Source organism: Phacochoerus africanus, chromosome 11 (genome assembly GCF_016906955.1).
Source record: "Phacochoerus africanus isolate WHEZ1 chromosome 11, ROS_Pafr_v1, whole genome shotgun sequence".
NCBI classification, from domain to species: Eukaryota; Metazoa; Chordata; class Mammalia; order Artiodactyla; family Suidae; genus Phacochoerus; species Phacochoerus africanus.
In genome coordinates this window covers 108,262,643-108,289,372 of record NC_062554.1, presented here as the reverse complement: position 1 = coordinate 108,289,372, position 26,730 = coordinate 108,262,643, and the positions used below count along the sequence as shown (strand labels likewise).

At 40.4% G+C, this 26,730-nt stretch overlaps 1 protein-coding gene across 2 annotated transcripts in view; it reads left to right on the top strand.

Annotated features, from left to right (window-relative positions):
- Nucleotides 1-13,268: 13,268 nt before the first annotated feature.
- AMPH (amphiphysin) overlaps nt 13,269-26,730 on the top strand; it is a 171,080-nt gene continuing 157,618 nt past the window's right edge. The window contains exon 1 of one of the 2 annotated variants that reach the window (XM_047753198.1): nt 13,269-13,431. In XM_047753198.1, coding sequence (XP_047609154.1) covers nt 13,363-13,431 — 69 coding nt within the window. In that variant the 5' untranslated portion in view covers nt 13,269-13,362. The remainder of the gene's footprint in view (nt 13,432-26,730) is intronic. The other variant, XM_047753199.1, reaches the window with a different exon arrangement.

Sequence of the window (26,730 nt, the reverse complement as noted above, 5' to 3'; positions counted from 1 at the left end):
AAGAAGAACAATTGTTGGTTGAATACACTATGATAAATATACACTCCAAAGTGCTGTAAACTGGTAAAAATAAGGAAATCTTTATTAACTGAAAGGGAGTAATTTCTAGAACATATTTTAAGTGAAAAATGCAAAAGAATATATGCAGTATGTTAGCTTTTTTTGTAAGAAAGAAAATAAGAAAACACGCACAAATTTTGCAAAAAGTAATAAAAGTTGGTAATACAAAAACTAATAAAACTGGTTACCCACAAGGGATGGGGTTGAAGGGACAGGGGAAGGAGTGACAGTTTCCTGAGTGTACATTTCTATGTAGTTTTGACTTTGGGATGCATATTAATGTTCTACATATCCAATAAAATAAAGTAAAAAAGGATAGGGAAAAATCTTAAACTAAATGAAAACAGTAACAAACATACCAGTTTCCAATGAATAAAGTGAACTGCCTGAGGAAGTGTCTCTCTGCATCTTTTTTTCTTTTTTTTTTAGGGCTGCACCTGCAGCGTGTGGAAATTTCTGGCAGTGTCTGGCATCCACAGCAATGCCAGATCTGAGCCCCATCTGTGACCTACACTGCAGCTTGCAAGAACACCAGTCTTTAACCCACTGAGCAAGGGCAGGGATTGAACACGAATCCTCATGGGTACTAGTAGTGTTCTTAACCCACTGAGTCACAACGGGAACTTCTCATTTTCCTATTATAAGACTATACATAACATACATTTGACCATTTAAACCATTTTTAAGTGCATAGTTCTGTGACATTAAGTACATTCACATTGCTGGGGCATCATCACCACCACCTATTTCCAGATCTCTCTTCATCTTATAAAACTGAAACTCTATACCTATTAAACCACTTCCCATCAACTCCAGCTCTAGGTAACTACCTTTCTATTTTCTGTCTCTATGAATTTGACTACCCTAGGTACTTCATATAAATGGAATCATATAGAATTCCTGTTGTGGCTCAGCAGTAATGAACCCGACTAGTATTCATGAGGATGTGGGTTTGATCCCTGGCCTTGATTAGTGGGTTAAGAATCAGGTGTTGCCATGAGCTGTGGTGTAGGTTGCAGATACAGCTCAGATCCTGAGTTGCTGTGGCTAAGGCTGGCAGCTGCAGCTCCAATTGCACACCAGCGCAGGAAATTCCATATGCTGTGGGTGTGGCCCTGAAAAAAAGAAAAGGAGTCATATAATACTTGACTATTTATGACTAGATTGCTTTATTTAGTATCATGTCCTCAGGCTTCATTCATGTTATAGCATGTGTCAGAATTTCCTTCCTTTTTAAGGCTGAATAATATTTTATTGTGTGAATATATCACATTGGTTATCCATTAACAAGCCAAGGGACACTAAAGTTGCTTCTGCCCTTGGCTGTTATAAATAATGATGCCATGAATGTGGGTCTACAAGTATCTCTTTGAGATTTTGCTTTATTTTTTTGGGGGGGGAGGGTATATATGCAGAAGTGGCACTGCAAGGTCATATAGTAGTTCTATTTTTAGTTTTTTGAGGAATTGTAACATAGCTTTCCACAGTGGCTGTACCGATTTATATCACCCATCAACAGTGCACCGGAGTTCCAATTTTGTTACCTGTTTTCTGATTTTAATAGTAGCTGTCCTAATGGGTATGAGGTGGTTATCTTTTGATTTTGATCTTGATTTTCCTGATAATGAGTGATGTCAAGCATATTTTCATGTGCTTACTGGCCATTTGGATATCTTCTCTGGAGAAGCCCTTTGTCCATTTTTTAATCAGATTGCTTTGTTTTTATTGTTATAGGAGTTCTTTATATGTTCTGGATATTAATCCCGTATCAGATATATGGGATGCAGATGTTTTCTCTGAGTCTCTAGCGTGTTTTTTCACTCTACTGATTATTTCCTTTGATATACAAAAACATTTAATTTTCATTTTCCCAATAGATTTATTTTTCTTCTGTTGTCTGTTCTTTTGGTGAAATATCCAAGAAATCATTGCCAAATCCATTATCAAGAAGCTTTCCTTTTATGTTTTCTTATAAGCATGGGATAGTTTTAGGTGTTACATTTAAGTCTTTCATCCACTTTGAGTTAATTTTTGTACATGGTGTAAATAAGAATCCAACTTCATTGATCTGCATATCAATACCCAGTTTTCCCAGCACCATTTGTTGAAAAGACTGTCCTTTTTTTGTTGAATGGCCTTGGGCCTTGGCACTTTTGTTGAAAATCATTCGACCAAATATGTGAGGGTTTATTTTGGAACTCTGTTCTGTTCCATTGGTCTGTCTTTATGCCAGCACCCCAAGTAAGTTTTGAAAATAGTACTCTGACTTCATTCCAAAGGAAAAAAAATTAAACAAATCTTGAACCCTTCTCAATAGGTTTGTTTAGGGGTATGAGTGTTATAGTGGTATGAGTATCATGAAACTATTTTGTGAGAATTGTAGACTTGAGCAAAAGAGTGACTATAGTAAGGTTTTTACGAGCCAGAGCAACATGGAAGATTGGAGATACAAATATAGAGTGGCAAAAGAAAAGCAAGAACCTAGGTTGGATTCCAATTAGAGATATCAGCATAAACTTCCTATTTCAATGACACTCAGTCACTCATTTGCAATAAGCAAAGCCTGCACGCAGACCTTGGTTTCTAAAGACAATTATCCACAAAAATGAACTAGGGTTTTCATGGTGAAATGGCTTATTCAAAGGCTGGGGCAGAGAAAATCAATGAGTCTGGAACATCTTATTGTGCCAGAAAATAAAGAAATGCTCAAAGATGATGAGGATGCTTTTAAAAACGAAGGGGTTTTCACTGACCAACTCTGGGATAATTTGAGCAGCAAGGTACAGAAGAACAATAACAGAATGAATAAAATAAGAATCCATGAGTCCATATTGACAATAAATAACACATTAGTAAATATATGGCAAGAAATGGAAAGCTCTTCCATGCAGGGCAGTGATGATTAATAAATATAGTAGCACTGATGGAAGCATAAAAAACCATCACAGCGAAAATAGATTTAGGCAAGAACCATAATGCACACCAAACTGGGGGAGGGAGACTTCTGCAAGAAACAGGTATTTACATAGTCTCAAGAGTTTCTACCTACAAGTTTTTAATTATTACAAACGGAAAAATCATAGCTATGGAGTGGAGAACCATGAAAACACAGATAGAAACTAACTTCTTCAGTTAGCAGCAAACAGACCATGCTTATACGTGAAAGTCAGGGCCCCTGAAGTACAATCAAGTTAGTATTAAGGTAACATGTACCTACCATGGGCTTCTGTTACCAAGTCCAGACTCTTACTACTTGCTGCATGACAGGCCAATACATTGAGAGACAAGCTGTTGGGGCAAGGAATAGTGACTTTATTTGGAGAACCAGTAGACAGAGAATATGGTGGACCAGTGTCCCAAAGAGTTCAGGCCCCTTTTATATTAAAAGTGGAGGGATATAGTTGGTTGCTGCAAACTTCTTAGTTTCAGAATCCTTTGATCTTGCAGCAGTCGATGAACTTCAGGTCATGTAAACCTGTAAACCTCCCATGAGACAAATGTTATTCTCTGTTTTTCATCTCTGTATGAAAGTAAAATATTCCTTTAAAGGTCAGAGCCTTGAGAACTGGATATTCTATATATTTAAGGCTCTAGGCAACACTTCATTTTTTAAATTTTTAATGATTTTAATTTTTTTCCATTATAGCTGGTTTACAGTGTTCTATTTTCTACTGTATAGCAAGGTGACCCAGTCACACATACTTTACATACATTCCTTTTTCTCACATTATCATGCTCCATCGTAAGTGACTGGATATAGTTCCCAGTGCTATATGGCAGGATCTCATCACTTTTCCATTCCAAAGGCAATAGTTTGCATCTATTAATCCCCAAATTCCCAGTCCATCCCACTCCCTCTCTGTCCTCCTTGGCAACCACAAGTCTGTTGTCCATGTCCATGATTTTCTTTTTTGTGGAAAGGTTCATCTGTGCCATATATTAGATTCCAGATATAAGTGAGCAACACTTCTTTTTTTTAATGGCAGTGGGTCCCTGGGCCAGGGATTGAATCTGAGCTGCAGCTGTGACCTACACCACAGCTGTGGCAACACCAGTTCCTTTAACCCACCATGCCAGGCTGGGAATGGAACCTGCACCTCTGCAGAGACCCAAGCCAATGCAGTCAGATTCTTAACCCACTGAGCCACAATGGAAACAACAACATTCTTAACTTGTAACAAAAGCAAGATAATACAAAGATTAAAGTAAAAGAAACATCAGATACGGAGAGAGATTTGCTTTTTCCTATTACGCTAGGAGCTCTGCCTACATCTGAACCATGTAGTAGGGGAGAGCCTGGCCCCATGCCCAGACTACCCTCAAAGATGGGCTTGCTGCTCACCTCTGAGGGAGTGTGGTCCCCAGAAAACCTCCAGTCAGGGCCTGCAGAAGGGGCTCCCCCAGCAGAGAGCTGCCTGGCCCCAGTTTATACCTCTCTAAGGCCTCCAGCGGCTGGTGGGCAGGGGTGTAATGGCGCAGCCCCTATGAGCAGGATGTGGACATTCATGGGCAGGGCTTGCCACAAAGCCATCACCACAGTGGCTTAGGCTTCATTAGGTCTGCCTGGCAAGTCAACCTGCATCCAGAGCTCAGCCTCTGCTTCTTTGGAATCCAACCTGCCATAGGTTCCCTCAGAAGCGACTGCTTTTTTTCACTAAATTAAGAAGCAAAATAAGGACAAATCATGCACTTACAAAAATACATTGTTTCAAAAGAAAGCAACAGATGAACACAGGCTGTTCCAACTAATAAAATCTTGTTTTTAGAAATCTGTTTGTCACTTATTTGGATGGGCCGATAAATTTTTTCCAAGATGTGTGCCATTCTGAGGAGAGGCTGGATTCTGCATGAGTTTCCTAGGTCTGCTATAACAAAGTAACACAAACTGGGTAGCTTAAAACAGCAGAAATGTATAATCTTAATTCTGGAGCATGGAAGTCTGAAACCCAGGTGTCAGTGGGGCCATGCTCACTTCCTGAGCTTCTGCACATCCTTGATGCCCCTGGACATGCAGCTGTGTAACTCCCATCCCTACCTCCATCATCACATGCCCTCTTCCCTCTGCATCTATCTTGAGGAGGCATCCTCTTGTGTGTGTGTGTGTCTGATTCGTGTCTCTTCCTCTTTTTTATTTATAAAGACACCAGTCCTACTGGATAAGGGATCCACCCTACTCCAGTGTGACCTCATCTTCATTTACACCTTTTTTTTTTTTTTGTTTTGCTTTTTGTCTTTTCAGGGCTGCACCCTGTGGCATATGGAGGTTCCCAGGCTAGGGGTCTAATCAGAGCTGTAGCTGCTGGCCTACACCATAGCCACAGCAACGCCAGATCTGAGCTGCATCTGCTACCTACACCACAGCTCACTGAAACACCGGATCCTTAATCCACTGAGCGAGGCCAGGGATTGAACCCACCACCTCATGGTTCCTAGTCAGATTCGTTTCCGCTGCACCACAACGGGAACTCCTTCATTTACATCTTAATGCCATCAGTAAAGACTATTTCCAAAGGAGGTTGAATTCACAGCTACCAGGAGTTAGGAGTTCAATTATCTCTTGTGGGGGCCATAAAGAAAAAAACTCCTGTGTGATTCTTCTCTACTCTCCATAATTCTGGCCACCAAATGCCAAGGGAAGGTTTGCATTTCCCCACACCAAGCAATTTCTGCAACATCAGCTGGTTGTCTTAAAACTTAGTTCAGTCCTGACACTACCTATCTGGAGTCAGTATCAGATTCCATAGTTCAAAGGCTCAGTCTCTCGGGGCTGCATTCCCCCACCCCCCAATTCAGATGCCAGTGGCAAGTTTAGGACGTTACCTGTGCTTCTGGTCTACTGCCTATAAATCAGAGGTTCCCATGGCCCCCTCCTATGATTTAATTAATTTGCTAGAGCAGCTCAAAGAACTCAGAAACATTTTACTTGCTAGACTACTGGCTTATTATAAGGATATAGCTCAGGAATGGCCATATGGAAGAGATGCATAGGGCGAGATGTGGGAAGGGATGTGGAGCTCTTTTGCTCCCTCCAGGCATCACTCTCCCTGCATCACCAAGTATTTCCCAACCCGGAAGCTCTCTGAATCTCATCCTTTTGGTTTTTATGGAGGCTTCGTGCCATGGGTATGGTTGATTCAATCCCTGGCCATCTGTGACTGATCTTAGCCTCTCCCCACTCCCAAGAGGTTGGAGGTGGAAGATGAAATGGTGGTAAGACTGAAATTCTAACCTTTTTTTTTATGGATAATTTTATTTTTATTTTTTACAGAATAAAATACATACATTTAAACACAATTACATTCACACAGATTATTATATCATGAATCTTAAGAAACAGATTAAGTGACTCCCAGTGGAGAAGTGAAATGGAAAATATGCTGAGACAAATAGGAAATTTATTCTATACTTTATCCCATGTTTATGGTTTTCATATTTACTACTTAGTATTATCTATTACATTTCAATTTTTCTTTAAAAACTAGCATTATATTAAAATTGTTATATTATGCAACTAAAATTTATAAAGAAGAAAGCCTTATATACCATTAAATATTTTATATAGCACAATAAAAAGAATGACTTAACTGGTAAGAATAACAAAAATAATATACCCTCTGAAAATAAGTAAAATATAAAATGCATAAATTAATTAAAAAACAATGTGACTATATAAATATGTCCTCACAATTTGTTACATCTTATTGATTCCTCAATATAGGCATTACACCATTCTAGGTGATGTGATAAACAAGACATTATAGACCTTACATTGTACCATGGAGAGAAATGGTTATTAATAATACAATTGTAGAATTGTATTATTTAATTGTACAGTCACATTGTTTAATTATAATTATCATAAGTTCTTTGAAAAGGTTGAAAATTCTATCCTTTTACTCACCAGGTTGGTTCCCCTGGCAATGGGCCCCCATCCTTATGACTTTTCTGAAAAGTCACCTCATTAACACACTCAGGTGTGATTGAAAGGGCTTTCTTAGGAGTAGCAAAAAAAAATACATTTATTGCTCTAATCACTTGGGAAATTACAAGGGTTTGGGGAGCTCTGCCCAGGAAGAGTGACAAACAACAAATAGAAAATTTCTTATTACAAATCACAATATCAAAGGGACACAAGTCAATCCATGAGAGATTCTGTCCTATACTAGTTTATTTGTCTATCTAAGCCCAATTATGCTGAACTATAGCAGTAACATGGAAAATCATACTAATAGGAGCTATTCCCACCATTGCCACCCAATTTGGTTAATTCCTTGCAGGTGGTTTTAGGCATGCTTCTTGCATGTTGATGGGTCTTATAGAAAAGAGGGAAAGGAGTGAGAAAATTTGAGGTGTTAGAATGTAATAGGGAAGAATAAGAGTCTCATGCTCTACTGACTGAACTAGCCGGGCAGGGTGTAATAGGGAACAATAAATCTGACGTCATATTGGATCCATTTCTTTTATCTTAACCTTCATATTCTACTGCTTTTGCTACAGGCTAATCACTAAAGTTAAGTGTACATAAAGGCCTATCCCTGGGAACCAAGCCTGCTGTAAATGTTAAGCTAAAATACCTTTATTTAGTATATGTGCTGCCAAAGCAAGCACTAAAATACCTTTATTTAACTCACAGAAACATCCTGATCTGGCTCACCTGTAAATGGCTACAGGAAACAGGAAATTAACACATCCGCTCTGTAATCTGGCTGGAACCAGGAAATATTTGCAATATCCCTTTTTCTATTTTACCTCCTCACCGCACTCCCCCCCCCCCCCCGGTCTATAAAAGAAACTAGGTGCAAACCTAGGCAAGATGGTTCTTTGGGACACTAGTCCATCATCTTCTCAGTCTGCTGGCTTTCTGAATGAAGCTGCTATTCCTTGCTCCAATAATCTCTTGATTTATTGGCCTGTCATGCAGCGAGCAGTATGAGCTTGGACTTGGTAGCAAGAACAGGTAGAAGGTCATGTGGCCTCTGGAGAGGAAGGAGGCTATACTGCAAGGGAGTAGTTAGATATTGAGGAGGACACGATGCTTAGTCCAGGCTTCCTGCACATAAAATCATACCAGGACTCTGGGTTGGCCTCATCGAAGGGACACTGTGGTGGGCGACCCCACCATTCAAGGTAATACCTCTACTATGTCAACAGCCACAGATCCAGAAACAGTTTGGAGAGAGGTATGTGGGGGGATGGCAAAATATGGGGTGAAGGTGGGGAAAGGCCATGCAGTCCAAAGCAGGCACATGTAAATAGGTGTACTTATATAAAATATAAATATGGATAAATTTAATAGAAAAATTTCTTGAACCAAAAAAGTCTTGGGCCAATGTATGATAAAATTAAGCATTTGTTAAGAGGTTTTGAAATAGATCACTGTTACAAAGCTAGGGTTTGTCCAAGCTGGAAAACTTCCCAATGAAATAGTCCAGCTCTATAAGCAATTAAGAGGGTGCTCTTGGTAGCCTAGACAAATATGCTGTGTCTCACATTGTCCATGGAATTCTTATAGCGTACTTGTGGATGGAAAATAGCTTAGAATATTTGCAGGGACTTGTCCCTTTCTTCAGAAAGAGTTATGGTTAATTAGAGTTTCTATTTTGTTTTGCTCCCTGACCTCTCAATTGGCTTATATGCTATTAAGTGATGTTCAAGCAATTTGTTTTGGGGCATAAAAGTCGTTTTGCATCTATTTTCCATAAAAGCGTCAAACACGGTATTGAAATACTTTAAAGTTATTAGGCAATTTAATGTACTGCTGTTGTTTTCCTTAGTGGCCAATGGCTCATCTATTAAAATAAAGCTCTTGCCTCCAGTATTTTGGGATACATCAGTGATGCATTATTAATAGAGTTAGAAAGTTTTTATTTTTAGACTTGGTTAAATTAGGAAAGTAAAAGGATAGTCATGCAGGCAGAATTTAGTTAAAGTATATGGAACTAAAATGTAAATAGTTGGCATAATTTAAAGAATTGAATGTTTTCACCTCAGGTTCAGAACATAGTAAAGAAATACATTTTATAGCACATCCTCCTTTCACTGATATTTTAACGTTTGTGAGAGAAAATAAAATATTTTCTGAATCTTTAAACAAAGAGGTAAGTGTAAGCACTAGTCATAATTTGGTTGGGACCAAAAGTTCAGTTAGGTTCAACTAAATGTTTAAATGGAATGATTCCTTAGTCATCTGCACAATTACACAAAAAAGTTGTAGCTAATCAGAATATACAGAATGTACACAGAAGTGTGAGCAAAGAGCTAGACTCATTTTTAAAAAATAGATCTAGAAATCTGCTTTCCTAAGGGTCTAAACTGGATTTACAGGATATAAAGATAGATGAGGATAAACTTTTGTACTATGAAAACATCTGGAAAATGAGTTTTGTGATAGTACAGAAGGAGTTCTGGGCCTATTCTAAATTATCAAAACCTGTTATAATTATGTTTTGACCTAGCAACCAATTTGAAGTACGATTTAGAAGGAAGGAAGGTGAACTGGAAGTTAGAATTAATGCAGGAGTTTTGCCTTGTTCAAATGAAGATCTGGGGTTGGAGTTGTGATGCTTTTGGTGAACCTTACCTGAATCATCATTAAATATAATTTGACATTTAAGCTTGTCTTTGAAATTAGAGAGAATCGGAGTTACTTTTCATTAATAGTGAAATCTACGTGTAACTGCAAGGGCCACATTTCCCTTGACTGACCCAGAAGAAAAATATATGGTACCATGAGGAAAAGGCACAAGCAATCAAGGGATATTGGTGGAAGGTCCGGTGGTGTTGGGGATGAAGGAAACACACAAAAGCATGGATCCGACAACTCTGGAGAAGGAACGTACCACTGAGATTGCTTCCACTGTGTACAGATCTCTGGCTCTAAGGATCGTCCATAAAGACGGCCACAAAGAATAAAGGGGCTGCCTAATGGGTGGGGCTCTGAGCACCCAACACTCTCTGCACCCAGAAAGGGTCCATCTAATTAACATATTTGAGTCCTGCATAAGGTTTTGTATTACAAAAAGACTCCACTTTATGGCATAGCTATATTTAAATACCATAATAAGTCAAATAAAGACAAATATGATAGCACTTATATGAGGAATCTAAAAAAATGTTACAAAGGAACTTATTTACAAAACAGAGACTTACATGCATAGAAAACAAACTATGGTTACCAAAGGAGAAATGGGGAGGGAGGGATAAATTAGGAGTTTGGTTTTAACAGATGAACACTACTATATATTAAAAAGACAAACAACATAGACCTGCTATATAGCACAGGAAGTATATTCAATATCTTGTAATAACCTATATGGAAAAGAATCACTATGCTATATACCTGAAACTAGCACAGCATTGTAAATCAACTCTACTTCAATAAAAAATTACCCTAAGGAAAAAAAATCATTGAAGTTGGGGTCCCCTTCCCCCCACCCCTGTTCCAGTAGCATTACTTCAGAAGTGTGAGAAGGAATAGCTAAGAACAGATTTTCATGACCTAAGTCTGATGAATGCCTGCATTTTTTAAACAAATATTTACAGAGCACCTACTAAGCACCGGCCAAAGTTCTTCATCAATATTCCAGAATGGCTAGAATGAGCCACATGGCAACCTGAAAATGGATACCAGTTAATTTGATAACATTTTGCGCACGACCACTTTTTCATATGCTCAGTGGGTATTCCGAACAGAATGATCAAGAAATGACAAGCTTCCCTTTCCACCCATGTTACAGATCTAGATTTGGGCATTTGAATGATAAGGAAAGTTAACCATTTGCAATTTTATTTTAAAAGATATTCACCGTGTTCCAGAAATTGGTGGAGCCAGGAGAGACAAAGGCTGATACAGTGCCAACTGATGGCTTGCATGTTAAGAAGGCAGAGGAAAAGTAAACCCACTGCTTGGAACTCTGCCCTTGCTTGTTAGAGAGAGGGCAGTGACATCTGCAACTGGAGCTGTAGCCAGGCCAAGCAAGGAAGCAGAGGGAGCTCTGACCCAACTTAAAAGAAAGACCATAGACTTATATGCTCCAGAACATTCTGGTACATCCACCATTCTGAGGCTTGTATCCTTGTGGCCAAGATCCTAAGGCAGAGCTAAGATTTGGAAGCCCCCTATTGTAGAGAACTGACTCAAATTCCTGGCTTCTGAGTAGTTTTTTCTACTGAATGCTGACCAAGAGAGGAATCGAGTTTCTCTTACTTCACTCTGGAGTAAACTCCTGCTTAGTTGGGATGGTGGAAGTCGCGTGACCAACTCATGCAATTTACTCAGGACTTTCCTGGTTTTAGCACTGCAAGTCCTGTGTCCTGGAAATTCCTCCATTCCCAGACAAACTGGGATAAATAGTTATCCTAAGGAAATACAAGCCAAGTGAACAGACTGGGTATGTCAGTTGTGAACCATCACAAAAGTTACTGGCTTAAGATGCACACTATTATATAAATATGATGGATAAACAACAAGGTCCTACTTTATAGCACAGGGAACTGTATTCAATATGTGTGATAAACCATAAAGGAAAAGGATAGGGAAAAGAATACACACATGTGTATACGTATAACTGACTCATTCTGCGGTATAGCGAAAATTATCACAACACTGTAAATCAACACTACTTCAATAAAATTAAAACAAAAGTTCGTGGCTTAAAACTACCATCATTTTGTTTGCTCACCATTCCACATTCCTGGCTAGGATTGGCTGGGTGGTTCTTCTGGTCTTGCTGATGATTGTTTGTGTGACTGTATTCAACATAACATCACCTGGAGGCTGGTCTCAGCTGAGATGCTGGACATCTGGGCCTTGCTTCCTGTCCAAGTAATCCCAGGGCGTCTCCTTTTCCATGTAGCCTCTCCAAGGGGCTTTTTATGGCAGGGTAGCTGAACCTCTACCCAGTGGCACAGGGCTCCTCAGAGTACAAAATCTGACTAGCTTCTCAAGGCATAGATCTGGAACTGGCACAGTGTACTTCTGCTATATTTTATTGGTAAAAGCTAGTCATAGTGCCTTCTAGAATCGAGGTGAGGGGATGACACTAGGAGAGGATACCAAGGGGTAGTTCACCCTGGGGGCTGCCAATGTCACAGCATACTCCAGAGGTGCGGTGAGATGCTCTCTGGGGTTCGCAGGATTCAGGTATGATTCCCTTGACCTGTTTGCTGGGCCACCTGCCTCATCTCCTCACACTCTCCGAGAGAACTGCATCTGGATAGTTTGACCTTTGCTTAGAGCCTTCAAGAGCTCTGGGTAGGTTTTAGGACGAGTTCATTTCTATTATTCCTACTTCTGCTACGCATACTGAGGATGGTGAATCCCTGTGAAGGTTGCCAGAAGGTGAGTAAGAAGCAACAGGTTAGGAGGCCTGGGTCTTACAGTGTTGGTGTGAGTCAGTAAAGGACCTGGCTCTTCCATACAATGGTTCTTGCAAAGGGAGTGTCTCTGCCAGGGTCTCCACTCAGGGCAGGGATTACAGAGATCACAGCGCAGCACCTGCCTTAAAGGGGATGAGCCTTCTCAACAGGGGACCTCCAACATCTCCCCCGTCCCTCCTTCCCTTTCCTGCCTCACCTCACCAAGTTTAGCCTTGAAGTTTACACAAGCGTCACCACTGCTTCCTCCCTCCTTTCTGCTTGCCTCTCTGCTGCAGTTCTAACCCTGCCTTGACTCAACTTCCCAGTCTGCTTTCCCCCTTGGACTGTGAGCCTCCAGAGGCTGTGTTCTTGAACATACATATAGTCCAGGGGTGTGCTCTCTGCCTGGGGTGTGGTCCAGTTGGTCCTTATGGGAGACCAGCCCAAACTTCTCCACCTCTGAGCTGCTCCAATTCCACATTCCAGGGGGTTCTCCTTTCCTCTTCTTCCTCCGCCCCCGCCCTTTTTTCTTTGCTAGAAAGAACTGGAGCCCCTCTCACCGTCCCCCAACACAAACTCCGCCTTAAGAGAACCTCAGAGCTGCTGTGCTCTGGGGGGGGGGGGGCCGCTTCGTTCCCTTTCTCCACCAGACCTCGTCTTCCATCACTGTGGGCACTATCTGAGCATTTTGATTCCTGGCTTCTTCCCTCTCTTTTGCTGGCCGCCCCGCCGCGTGTCACTGGCAGGCCCCGCGCGTCCCGCCTCCGCTCTGTCGCTTTAAGCCGGTCCCCGCCACCGCGCCCCTCCCTCACCCCTCCTGGCGCGCGGCAGCTCCCGCTCCTCCTTCTCCTGCTCCTCCTCCTCCTTATCCTCCTCTCCCCTCCTCCTCTCCCGCGCCTCCTCGCCGCCAGCTCTGCTCCTCGCGGCTTCCGCGGACCCGCAGCCATGGCCGACATCAAGACGGGCATCTTCGCCAAGAACGTCCAGAAGCGACTCAACCGCGCGCAGGAGAAGGTCAGAAGCAGGCCGCGGAGCAGGTGGTGGGGACGTGGCGGGCTGGGCCCCGGCTTGGGGAGCCCAGGAGGCCGGGCCGGGGTCGCGGGGACGCCTTGCCCTCTGCTCAGTTACTGCAGCAAGGCGGTACCCCGGGTTGCGGGGACCCGGCCGGGAGGCGGGAGCGCGGGCGACGCACATAACCTGTTCCTGGAGGCGCGGGGTCTGCCCGGATCTCGCGTCTCACTCGCCCCTGGCGCTGCGGCCGCACTCCCTACTCTCCTGGGCGGGCACCAGGCGCGAGCTGCGGCAGGTGCGGCGGATCGCTGGCGGCTCCCAGAGCGGAGCGCATCTCCCTCCCGGCGCCGGCTCCCCGCGCACCCGCAGGCGTCTGGTGGAAGGGCTGCTGTCCTTGCTCTGGAGAAATTTCCTGGTTGTTTGCGTGCAGCAGAAACGAGCGATTTAGCACAGAAGCTACTACCCCCGAAATCTGCTTGGGTCAAGAGGGCTGACTGCAGAAACCTAACGGGTTTTAATACAGTGCTGTGGAGTGAATCCTGGAGTTCAAAGCCGAGATCAAGATACACACTTTATTTCTTTTCTTGTTTTGTTTCTTTTTTTGAGGGGTCTCTCTGTATGTGTTTCCGTTTTGACGCCAGTGTCCTTCTCTGGAAGGTCAAAGATAACTATGACCTGAACCTAATAGTTCTCTGCATATTTCCAGACCGAGGATGGAGTTTTATTGCATCAAAAAAAAAAAAAAATCTATGTTATTGCACTGGTTGGGTTTCCTGGTGTTTCTCAAGCCCCCTATTAAATTGGTCACAGTAATTAATTTTTTCCTCCAGAGGTGGGCACAAATAAATGCCAGGGCCAAATCAAGCACAGCCGGGAGCAGCTTCAGAGGTACAGTACCAGGCACTGGGCTTGCCTGGCTTCGCTGCGAAGGCTTGTCAAGACTTTGCAGCGCTGAGGTCCTCATTTGTGTCCCCTGCAAAGGGCATTCATGGTGTAACTTAGGCACTTATTTGAAAATGGGCATCTGGCTAAGGAACCCAGTGGTTGTGTCAGCTGAACTGTTGTCTTTCATGTTGAAGTCTTTTCTGTCCCTGGGATTCTGGGTGTTCTGCATTTTTCTTGTTTTACTGGAAGTCAAATTTGCCACGTTGCTCACTGTGACAGTTAATTTCCCTCTTCAGACCCAGGCTCAGGCTGCCCCCTAGTTCCCAGTGACCCCCAGGAACTGAGCGGAAGGGGGCATTTATCCCTCTGCTTGTCCCCAAGCCCAGAGGTTCGATGGCTGCCTGCGGTCCCTTCCTCTACGCATGCATGCTCTCAATGCAGTAAGAGGATTGTATTTCTTTTAATATCTACCCAAGCTCATCCTGAACTAACGAGATCCTCCTGCTGTTCTGCCACTTCTTCCTCAGATGAATTAGCAAGGCTTCCTGCTCTCTTCCAGTTTCTGGCTACTTGTTCAGAAAGTAGCCAGGATCTGTTAGGACCCTGGCCAGGTTTTGTTGTCATTTTTCCGTACTTCATCTTAACCACTTGTCGGCATTCTTCCCCACTCTCTCCCTCTTTCTAAGTAATTACGTAAATTTTTGTTCTGAAGCTTTTCCTTGAATCCACTTTCTATCTGTGAAAGAAAATAGTGATACAGTCTGCCTTTTGACATATTAAAGTGTTTCTTAATCTAGGTCACCAGCTGTTAATATGCTCCAAATGCATGAAAAGTAATCTGACTTACAGATCATTCAAGCCCTTATGAATTGTTGAAAAATCGCTTTTTCATTATTAAGGTCAAGTGTGTATTGTGATTGCAGTTAAAGGATGGTGGTTACTCAAGGTGGTCCAGAGGAGCCTTGCATGGGGGTTCAGGTGTCCTCTTTTCTTCCTTGGGAACAGTTGCTGATGAAGAGTGCCTGCTGTACCTAGCTTATGAGGTTAAGACACCAAGAGGCTGAGATCAGGGGTTCTGCCCCTGGTAAGTTCTGCCCCCTCCTTGAGCCTGTGCAACATATGGGAAAAGGGCATGTGGGAATCCAGGTAAGGCAGCCCAAACCCAAGCCACTGGACAATGGAAAGCACAGTGTGTTGCTGTTACAGGCTTAGACATCTCCCCCAGTGACCCCTTCTTTTTATATTTTCGGCCTCTTCCTCTTCTCCAGATGTTCCATTGTGGTAACTATATGTCGTGTATATTCTTGGGACCCTTTGCTCCTTGTTTTTACCACCAAATTGTCTCCAAAGAGAGTCCACTCCCTCGACTTTCTCATCATCCGGGCTCCACCTAACAGCTTGCATGCATTTTGGCTCCAAATGCATGACTGAAACCACTCTTAGAGGTAACTTATGGCTTCCCATGAATTTAAAACACATTTTTTTCTTATTGAAAGTCTGTAAATTTTTGTTGGAGAAAGAGTGAGATACACATACAAGGGGAAAAGAACCCCACCAACAAATTAGGACGCACAAATTCTACCATCCAAGGCTTTCACAATTATTCGATGTGTATCCTAGCGGATTTTTTTTTTGTATATATTTATATATAACTAAAACAGGCTCATCCTGTATAGTTTTGTAACCTGTTTATTTCATTTAATAGTCATGAACATTCTTCAATATATGTCCATATTTTCCATCACTGTTTTAAGTCACTGAACAGTATAGATATATATGGATTTTGATGAATCCCCTATTTTTGGAGATTCAGTTTCCAATGTTTATGAATATAAATGCAAAGCAGTGAGAAACTTGTAGGGAAAATGTTCTCATACACTCTGAAATATGTCCTTAGATGAATTGATAGAAGAATAATTATGTCAAAGATACACTTATTTTTGTTATAGCTAGATTGCCTTTCAGAAATATTTTATCAGTTTCATTCTCACCAGCAGTCCATGAGACTTGCCAACACCAGATAATAAAATTTAAAGTACTCTTTAGATAGAGCATTGGGAAAAAATAGTTCCTGTTTATTTCGTTGGTTTGATTTTTAAAAGCTAAACATTAGTTTTTTTGTATTTTTGTCTCTTTTGTGAATTGTGTTTCTATTTTTGCCCACTCTGAGTACCATTCTGTCTTGTTATTTGTAAGGGAAGAGACTTCATCATTCCTGAAGATGGGAACCATTTTTTCCTTCATTTTTCTATTTATTTTGATTTTTTTGAGGATTTTTTTCTGCTATAGTGCATATTTTGGTTTATATTATGTTTTATGTTTTGATTAAATCTATTGATTCATTTTGGATGATTTCTTAGGATTCTGCCACTTGTGAGTATCAAAACCTCAATTCAAACTGGCTTAAGGGAAAAAGGGAATTTAATTACCAAAAATAAAAAATGGTTCTTGCAATATAAATTTAAATGAGATTTTAATAAGTAAATATATATTTGTATTATGCTATTAAATTTATTCTTATAGATGCATACATTAAAATATGTATGCATGTGTGTTATATATGTTAACTCATTTGATTTTATGGTGTAGGTACTGTACTCTTCCTAATTTATAGAGAGGAAGAGGTTAAGTGAGATGCCCAAGGTCACACAGTTTGTAGTCAAGCCACAGTTGGAGCCCAAGCAGTCCAGTGCTTCCTCATTACATACTGCCTCTTATAATTATGAAAAAGTCAAGGGCAGACAGACTTCAGGTCTCCATGGAATCAGGGGCCCAACTGCAGGCATCAGGGCTCAGGTGTCTTCTTCCCATCTCTTATCTCTGTAGTCTATTCTATCAGCCCATTCTTGGGCAGGTTCTTCTCTTTTGGTGGCAAGATGGTTGCTAGCTAGACAAAAGCATGTTCATATTAACAGAGAAATCCACAGTATAGCCCTCGTAACTGGGGCTTATGCCTACCCTTGGAAGAAGAAAAATTTCTGGCTCAGGGCCAAGGCCTTGGATTGTATTGGGCCTGAGTCACAGGCTTCTACTGCAGCTGGGGTGAAGAAATTTCCCCTAGACCATATGCACTGATGGTGGAGGAGGAAGGAGAATCAGAGCACAGAAAGTGGACTGTGTGCTGTGCCAGCCAAAAAAAGGGTCCACTGCGGTATACTTAAAAGGCCTTCTCGGAGTTCCCGTCATGGCGCAGTGGTTAACGAATCCGACTAGGAACCATGAGGTTGCAGGTTCGGTCCCTGCCCTTGCTCAGTGGGTTAACGATCCGGCGTTGCCGTGAGCTGTGGTGTAGGTTGCAGACACGGCTCGGAGCCCGCGTTGCTGTGGCTCTGGCGTAGGCCGGTGGCTACAGCTCCAATTCAACCCCTAGCCTGGGAACCTCCATATGCCGCGGGAGCGGCCCAAGAAATAGCAACGACAACGACAACAACAACAACAACAAAAGGCCTTCTCTGTCTCATTTTTATATAAATAATAACATTGTTAATCATTTATAATTTTATATTCATTAAAAGTTTCCTTTCAAATTAATATATGCATAATTAAAAATGTCACATATTAATCAAAGGCTTATTATGAAAAGTAGCAGTATAGCAGTCCCCTGTCTCCCCTTTCCTCAACCTACTGTCCTGTGTTCCCGAGGCAGATATTATTAACCACAGTGTCTCTCAAAAATATGCTTAAAAGTACTTCTTGACCCATCCTGTCATGTTTGGTGAAGACAGGTAGATTTATTTATTTATTTATTTATTTTTTAGGACGGAGGTATTTTATTTATTTTTTATTACTCAATGAATTTATCACATTTATAGTTGTACCATGATCATCACAATCCAATTTTATAGGATTTCCATCCCACAACCCCAGCACATCCTCCTACCCCCAAACTGTCCCCTTTGGAAACCATAAGTTTTTCAAAGTCTAGGAGTCAGTATCTGTTCTGCAAAGAAGTTCATTGTGTCCTCTGTTCATATTCCACATGTCAGTGATAGTATTTGATGTTGGTGTCTCATTGTCTGACTGACTTCACTTAGCATGATAATTTCTAGGTCCATCCACGTTGCTAAAAATGCCAGTATTTCATTCTTTTTAATGGCTGAGTAATATTCCATTGTGTATATATACCATGTCTTCCTGATCCACTCCTCTCTTGATGGGCATTTAGGTTGTTTGCATGTCTTGGCTATTGAAAATAGTGCTGCAATGAACATCGGAGTACATGTGTCTTTGCGAGTCATGGTTTTCTCTGGGTAGATGCCCAGGATTGCTGGATCAAATGGTAGTTCTATGTTTAGTTTTCTGAGGAATTTCCATACAGTTTTCCACAGTGGATGCACCAATTTACATTCCCACCAACAGTGTACTAGGGTTCCTTTTCCTCCACACCCTCTCCAGAACTTACTGTTTTTAAATTTTTTGATGATGGCCATTCTGGCTGGTGTAAGGTGGTACCTCAGAGTGGTTTTGATTTGCATTTCTCTAATGATGAGTGATGTTGAACATCTTTTCATGTGTTTTTTGGCGATCTGTATGTCTTCTTTAGAGAATTGTCTGTTTAGATCTTCTGCCCATTTTTTGATGGGGTGGTTTGTTTTTTCAGTATTGAGTTATTAAGAGGTGCTTATAAATTTTGGAAATTAATCCCTTGTCAGTCAATTCCTTTGCAAAGATTTTCTCCCATTCTGAGGGTTGTCTTTTGTTTTCTGTAGGGTTTCCTTTGCTGTGCAGTAACTTTTAAGTTTAATTAAGTCCCAGTTGTTTATTTTGGTTTTGATGGTCATTACTCTAAGAGGTGGACCTGAGAAGATGTTGCTGTGGTTTATGTCAGAGAGTGTTTGGCCTATGTTTTCCTCTAAGGATTTTATAGTTTCTGGTCTTATATATAAGTCTTTAATCCATTTTGAGTTTATTTTTGTGTATGGTGTTAGGGAGTGTTCTAATGTTATTCTTTTCCATGTGGCAGTCCAGTTTTCCCAGCACTGCTTATTGAACAAGCTGTCTTTTTTCCATTGTATATTCTTGCCTCCTTTGTCATAGTTTAGTTGGCTGTAGGTGCGTGGGTTGAATTCTGGGCCTTCCATCCTGTTACTGATCTATATTTCTGTCTTTGTGCCAGTGCCATATGGTTTTGATGATTGTTGCTTTGTAGTATAGTCTGAAGTCCAGGAGCCTGATTCCTCCAGCTCCATTTTCCTTTTTCAGCATGTCTTTGGCTATTCTGGGTCTTTTGTGCTTCCAAAGAAATATTAAAATATTTTGTTCAAGTTCTGTGAAAAATGTCCTTGGGAATTTGATAGGGATTGCATTGAATCTGTAGATTGCCTTAGGTAGTATAGTCATTTTGATAATATTAACTCTTCCAATCCAAGAGCATGGAATGTCTTTCCATTGCTTTGTGTCATCTTTGATTTCTTTCATCATTGTCTTATAGTTTTCAGAGTACAGGTCTTTCATCACTTTAGGTAGGTTTACTCCTAGGTATTTTGTTCTTTTGGATGCGATGGTAAATGGGATTGCTTCCCTAATTTCTCTTTCTGCTCTTTCATTGTTAGTATATAGAAATGCTATTGATTTCTGAGTATCAGTTTTGTATCCTGTGACTTTGCCAAATTCATGGCTGAGCTTTAACAGTTTCCTGGTAGTGTTTAGGATTCTCTAGGTATAGTATCATGTTATCTGCAAATAGGGATAATTTTACTTCTTCCTTTCCAATTTGGATTCCTTCGATCTCTTTGAGTTCTCTGATTGCCATGGCTAGGACTTCCAAAACTATGTTGAAGAGTAGTGGCGAGAGCGGACATCCTTGTCTTGTTCCTGATCTCAGCAGGAATTCTTTCAGCTTTTCACCATTGAGAATGATGTTCGCTGTGGGTTTGTCATATATGGCCTTTCTTATGTTGAGGTAGGTTCCCTCTGTGCCCACTTTCTGAAGGGTTTTTATCAGAAATGGGTGTTGGACTTTATTGAAGGCTTTTTCTGCAACCATTGAGAGGATCATACGGTTTTTATTCTTTAATGTGGTGTATGACAGTGATTGATTTGAGGATAATGAAGAACTCTTGCATCCCTGGGATAAGTCCCACTTGGTTTTGATGTACAATTCTTTTGATGTATTGTTGGATGTGGTTTGCTAGTATTTTGTTGAGGATTTTTGTGTCTATGTTCATCAGTGAAATTGGCCTGTGGTTTCTTTTTTTGTGGTATCTGTGTCTGGTTTGATATCAGAGAGATGGTGGCCTCATAGAATGAGTTTGGGAGTTTCCCTTCCTCCGTGATTTTTTGGAATAGTTTCAGAAGGATAAGTGTTAGCTCTTCTCTGAGTGTTTGATAGAATTCACCTGTGAAGCCATCTGGTCCTGGACTTTTGTTTGTTGGAAGTTTTTTAATCACAGTTTCAATTTCAGTTCTTGTGATTGGTCTGTTCATATTTTCTATTTCATCTTGGTTTAGTCTGGGAAGATTGTACTTTTCTAAGAATTTGTCCATTTCTTCTAGGGCTTCCATTTTATTGGCATAGAGTAGTCTCTATTATGCTTTGTATTTCTGTGATGTCCGTTGTTACTTCTCCTTTTTCATTTCTAATTTTATTGATTTGAGTCTTCTCTTTTTCTTGATAAGTCTGGCTAAGGGTTTATCAATTTTGTTGATCTTTTCAAAGAACCAGCTTTTCATTTCATTGATCTTTTCCATGGTTTTCTTCATTTCTATTTCATTGATTTCTGCTTCAATCATTATGATTCCTTTCCTTCTGCTAACTTTAGGTCTTGTTTGTTCTTTCTATAGCTGCTTTAGTTGTAAAGTTAGCTTGTTTATTTGAGCTTTTTCTTGTTTCCTAAGGTGGGCTTGTATTGCTATAAACTTTCCTCTTAGAACGGCTTTTGCTGCATCCCATTTGTTTTGGAGTGTCGTATCTTTGTTGTCATTTGCTTCTAGGTATTTTTTAATTTCCTCTTTGATTTCTTCAGTGATCCATTGGTTCTTCAGTAGCATGTTGTTTAGTCTCCACGTGTTTGTGTTTTTTGCAGTTTTTTTCTTGTTGTTGATTTCCACTTGTATAGCATTGTGGTTGGAAAAGATGCTTGATATGATTTTCAGTTTTCTTAAAGTTACTGAGGTTTGATTTGTAGCCCAAGATGTGATCTTGGAGAATGTGCCATGTGCACTTGAGAAGAATGTGTATTCTGTTGCTTTTGGATGGGATGTCCTATAAATATCTATTAAGTCCATCTGGTTGAATGCTTAGGCCTGTGTTTCCTTATTGATTTTCTGTCTGGATGATCTGTCCATTGCTGTAAGTTAGGTGTTAAAGTCCCCCACTATGATTGTGTTATTGTCGATTTGTCCTTTTAAGGTTGTTAGCAGTTGCCTTATATATTGTGGTGAACCTATGTTGGGTGAGTAGATATTTACAATTGTTAAATCTTCTTCTTGGATTGATCCTTTGATCATTAGGTAGTTACCTTCCTTGTCCCTTAAAATATTCTTCATTTTAAAGTCTATTTTGTCTGATGTGAGTATTGCTACTCCAGCTTTGTTTTGATTCCCGTTTGCATGGAATATTTTCTTCCATCCTCTCACTTTCAGTTTGTATGTGTCCCTAGAAATGAAGTGGGAAGACAGGTAGATTTTGCTCTCTTGCATTCATCCCTCTACTTCCATATCCATGAGTAATACAGCAAAAATTGTTGATTGCTGAGGATGATATTTTTTTAAAAGATTAACGTATCATGTTTGTTGACAAAAGTATATAGATCTTAAATATTCAGCTTGGTGAATTTTTGTGTTTATGGATCTCTATACAGCTTTAACCAGGATCAAGTTATAGAACCTTTCTCTCATCCCTCATAGCTCTTCCTTCCTTCCTTCCTTCCTCCTTCCCTTCCTTCCTCTCTCTCTCTCTCTTTTCACTTCTGGCCACACCATAGCATATGGAGTTCCTGGGTCAGGGATCAGATCCAAGCTGCAGTCTCAACCTAAGCTCCAGCTGTGGCAACACTGGATCCTTAACCCACTCTGCTGGGCCAGGGATTGAACCTGCTCTCCCAAGACATTGCCAGTCTCACTGAGCCACAAGAGGACTTCCATGGATCTCCTTTATTTATCTTTTTTATGTTTGTACCTTTTAAATTCCTTTATTGTTATTTCCCTGATGAGCATCTTTTCATATACTTACTGGTTATTTTTACATCTTCTTTTGCAAAGTGTCTGTTAAGTTCTTTTGCCCATATGTTTTATTTGGGTTGCTTGGTTTTTTTATTATTGGTTTGTAGAAGTTCTTTATATATTCAGGATATGATGAATCCTTTGTCATATAAATATTTTCTCCAGAAAGTAGCTTACCTTGAAATGAGTTGAAGTTCCAAACTTTTATTAAGTTTTATCCAAGGATTAAATACTTTATACAACTTTTGTTTTCCCTGGATTTAGTAGTAGCCTTTTTCCCCCTTTGCTTATTTCTCTATGAACTATTTAGAATTGTTTGCTCTTGCTTCATTAGATCTGTCAAATGCCTATCAACATTATTATCAAAGGTTCCATATATCAGATAATGCAATAATTTTCTCCAACTAAAGGACACCCCTAACCACCCTCATTTTGGAGCCTCTGTCCTTTTGCTGTAATCTGGGCTGATTTTTTTCTAGGCCTGCTACATAGCTGTCATCCTAGATCTTGCCTTGCTGATGTTGGGATTGAGGAAAGCACTTAAAGCCTCATCTATTCAGTAATCCCAATGTTGCCTGTTGTCAGTGTTGTACCTTATCCCCATTTTCTGCAGTACTTGGTAGAACCAGGTTCTAAGTAGAGTGGGTGTGTTTGCATGTGTGATTGTGCACTAAGAACTGACTGCTTTTTCATTTGTTAATCTGTACAGGTACATTTTCTTTTTCTTTTTTGACTGCCCTGTGGCATATGGAGTTCTTGGGCCAGGGATCGGATTCAAGCCACACTTTCAATCTATGCTGCAGTTGTGGCAATGCTAGATCCTTTAACCTACTCTGCCAGCCCAGGGACCAAACCCATGTCCTGGTGCTGCAGAGATGTTTCTGATCCTGTTGCGCCACAGCAGGAATTCCTATACAGGCACTTTTAAAAAGTAGTTTACTCTATGCTAGTGAGTTGTTTCCATTCTTCTAGCTTCTTTTCTACATTTATTTATTTATTTTTTCTTTTTTAGGGCTGCACCTGTGGCATATGGAAGTTCCCAGGCTAGCGGTTGAATTGCAGCTGCAGCTGCTGGCCTGTGCCATAGCTACAGCAACACAGATCCGAGCTGCCTTTGTGCAGCTCACAGTAATGCTGGATCCTAAACCCGCTGAGCAGGGCCAGGGCTCAAACCTGCATCCTCATGGATACTAGTCGGGTTCATAACCCACTGAGCCAATGGGAACTCCCTCTTTTCTGCTTCTATTAAATGTATTGAACTTTCTCATCCACTAATAATGCCTTTCTTGTTTATATTCATGTATGTTCATACCTTATTTATTCCCTGATGGTCACGTTTGTTGGGTTTTGTAAGAAGACAGATATAAACAATGTAGAGTCAGTCTGTTTACCTAGAGGCCTTTCTACTTACCATTTTAATCCCTCTGGGATCTTTTTGACCATCTTTACCCATTTGTGAAATCCAGTAACATTTGTTTGGTCTTAACCCCTCCTTAACCTGTATGCAATATTTAAATCACTCTAAACATTTTTTAAAAACCTAAACATTTTTAACATGACTCTAGTGAGGAGGGAAGCCTTTGGTAGTTATAATGCTAACCTTTTTCAGCATCAGATTTTTGTTTGTTTTAATAAGAGTTACACTGTTTAAACTCCAAGGACATGTACTGTTTCATTTATGCCATTTTATCTGCCCTAAGTGATTATTGTATAGTGGCCTTAGGTGTTAAATTTTCTTTCATGCATTATATCTTCCCAAGTAAATTGTGGGTACTTGAGAACAAGAACCAAGCATCTTGTGGATTGTATGTATTCAGTGCTGATATATTATTTGACTTTATATGTTCTTGCTTGTTTACCTCCCACCCCTGCAACCACATTGTCTTAAAGCATCCTTCCATGTTATCCTTCTTTAAAGCAGCCTTCCAAGTTATCATAAAGTTTTCGCTGTCATTTGAACTGTCATTTTGTGGAGGCAGTCTTTCAAATGAAATTAGTCTTATGGATTCTGAGGATGGTAGGTACTCCATCAATATTAGGTTGAACTGTGCTAAATTGTCATTTTTATAAGGGAAACAGACAAATATTGGTAGAATCCATTGATTCAGCCCCATGTTGATTATGTGATGTGGCAAGAAAAAAATGTAGTCTCTTCCATGCCTATTTTTTTTTAAATTGTTGCCTTGCTGATCTAGTTTTGTTCTCAAAGGGAAGCATGTGGATGGTGTTTATGTGTCCATGTACTGATGTACATGTGCCTGTTTATTTATGTAAGTTGAATGGGAGAAGGTATATGCTGCTCTGACCAGAGCAGGGACTCTTTCCATGGGGTCCAGGGCCTTCTCTGTGGAAGAGTAGCTTATATGACCATATGTACATTTGAGGACACTTTGGAGACTGAATCTCTGAGACTCATCCAGGGTTTCCCCTTTTAAGATCATCTGAAGACTCGGTTGCTCTGTGCTTCTGCATTGTACAAGATTACACTTTCTCTTCTACTAAGATTATTTTCTCTGGCTATGTTAAGAACCGTCAAAATTAAAAATAATTTTGAGGACATTCTTGACAGTGAGATTTCCTTCTTTATTTTTTTTTTTACACATAAACAAACACATATACCTGCATCCTTCTTTCTGCATGAATGAGTACAATAAGGAATAAGAACTATAGGGATTGATGTTTTAACAGTAGTAAAATTTGTCATCATCCTTTATGACATAACATAGTATAGTGTGTGTGTGTGTGTGTGTGCAGACACACACGCATGTGCACACACACACACACTTGCGTGCACACACACATTCCATACTTTAAAAGTCAGCTTGTCTGTGGACCAATACAACTTAAAATACCTGAAGTGCTTATATCACTAATATGGCCCACTTTAGTTGGAGTCTAAAATTAGATCCCTTTTTTGAATATTTAAGTTAAATGATTTCAACATCACAGCCAGTGTATAATGAGAATCCCTTTCTCCTCTCTAGGGTCCTTGTTTTGTGATGGGTTCAGAAATCCTATGGGGAGGTTCCCTTCTCTGAAGGAGACTGTGGTCCTCACTTTGGTTTTGTGGAAAAAGGTTCCAAAAGGGAGTCCAGCATTTAGAGGTCACTTTTGTCCCCTGGGGTGAGCATCTAGTTGAAAACTTACCAGAATCTCTTATGGCTTGGGAGTATACGTTTTAAATATGTTCCTCTGGTAATTCAAAGGCTTAATAAAGTCTGCAAAGTACAGTGATTCAGAGAAGGGGATTTGGTTGAGATTTCTGGTGGTATGAGCTCTTAGGTCATTTCAGGGTTACAATATGGAGAGTTAACCTTTCACCAATAGTACCTATAAATTTATTGCCAATGTAGTAAAGAGAAAGGTGAAAAGCAGTGCCCCATGGAATGCTTAAAAATATCCTTATGCTTCAAATAACTGACTTAAATTTTCAGTTTTGTGGAGGCCAAACTGGACATATTTTATCAAGGGCCAAATGTCTTCCTTCTCAGGGGTGTTGTATAGCTTGGAAGATTGGATTCTGAATAATCTGGTTCTGTAAAAAACATTGTAATTTTAGAATAATGCTGGCTAATGCATCAATCACAAAAAGTAGAAATATTTGTCTCAGAAAACTGCAGTATATTTTTGGTATGTGACAGAAGGAGGTAGGTGAGTTTGGGAGATTTTATAATTATATTGATTTTGTGTTTTATTATGGAGTGAGTAATAATGAGATTACGTGGCGTACCTAGTAGGAATGTGGTCAAAACTTGGAGCATGATTTTGGTCTCTTGTGGGAGGAGCCCGATTTTCTAGCAACTAAATCATTTGTTTGTTTGTATTTGGGTTTTTTTTTTTTTTTGCTTTTTAGTGCCACACCTGAAGCATATGAAAGTTCCCGGGCTAGGGGTTGAATCAGACCTGCAGCTGTCTGCCTATACTGAGTACTATTCCACTGTGTATATGTACCACATCTTCTTAATCCATTCATCTGTCAATGGACATTTAGGTTGTTTCTGTGTCTTGGTTACTGTGAATAGTACTGCAGTGAACATAGAGAATTATGGAATATCTAAGTTCATTTCATTTCTTAGAAGATGAATATCTTACAAAGTCTTATGGCTCACTATCAAGTTTAGCACAGGGGAAGAACTAAGAGAAAGCTGTGCCACTAAATATGACCTTGCAAATGGGGAAGAGAGCAGAGCATGGATATGTGTGCTCTACCATGTTGACAAAGGCAGCTTTCTACAAAAGGCAGATTTTTCCCAA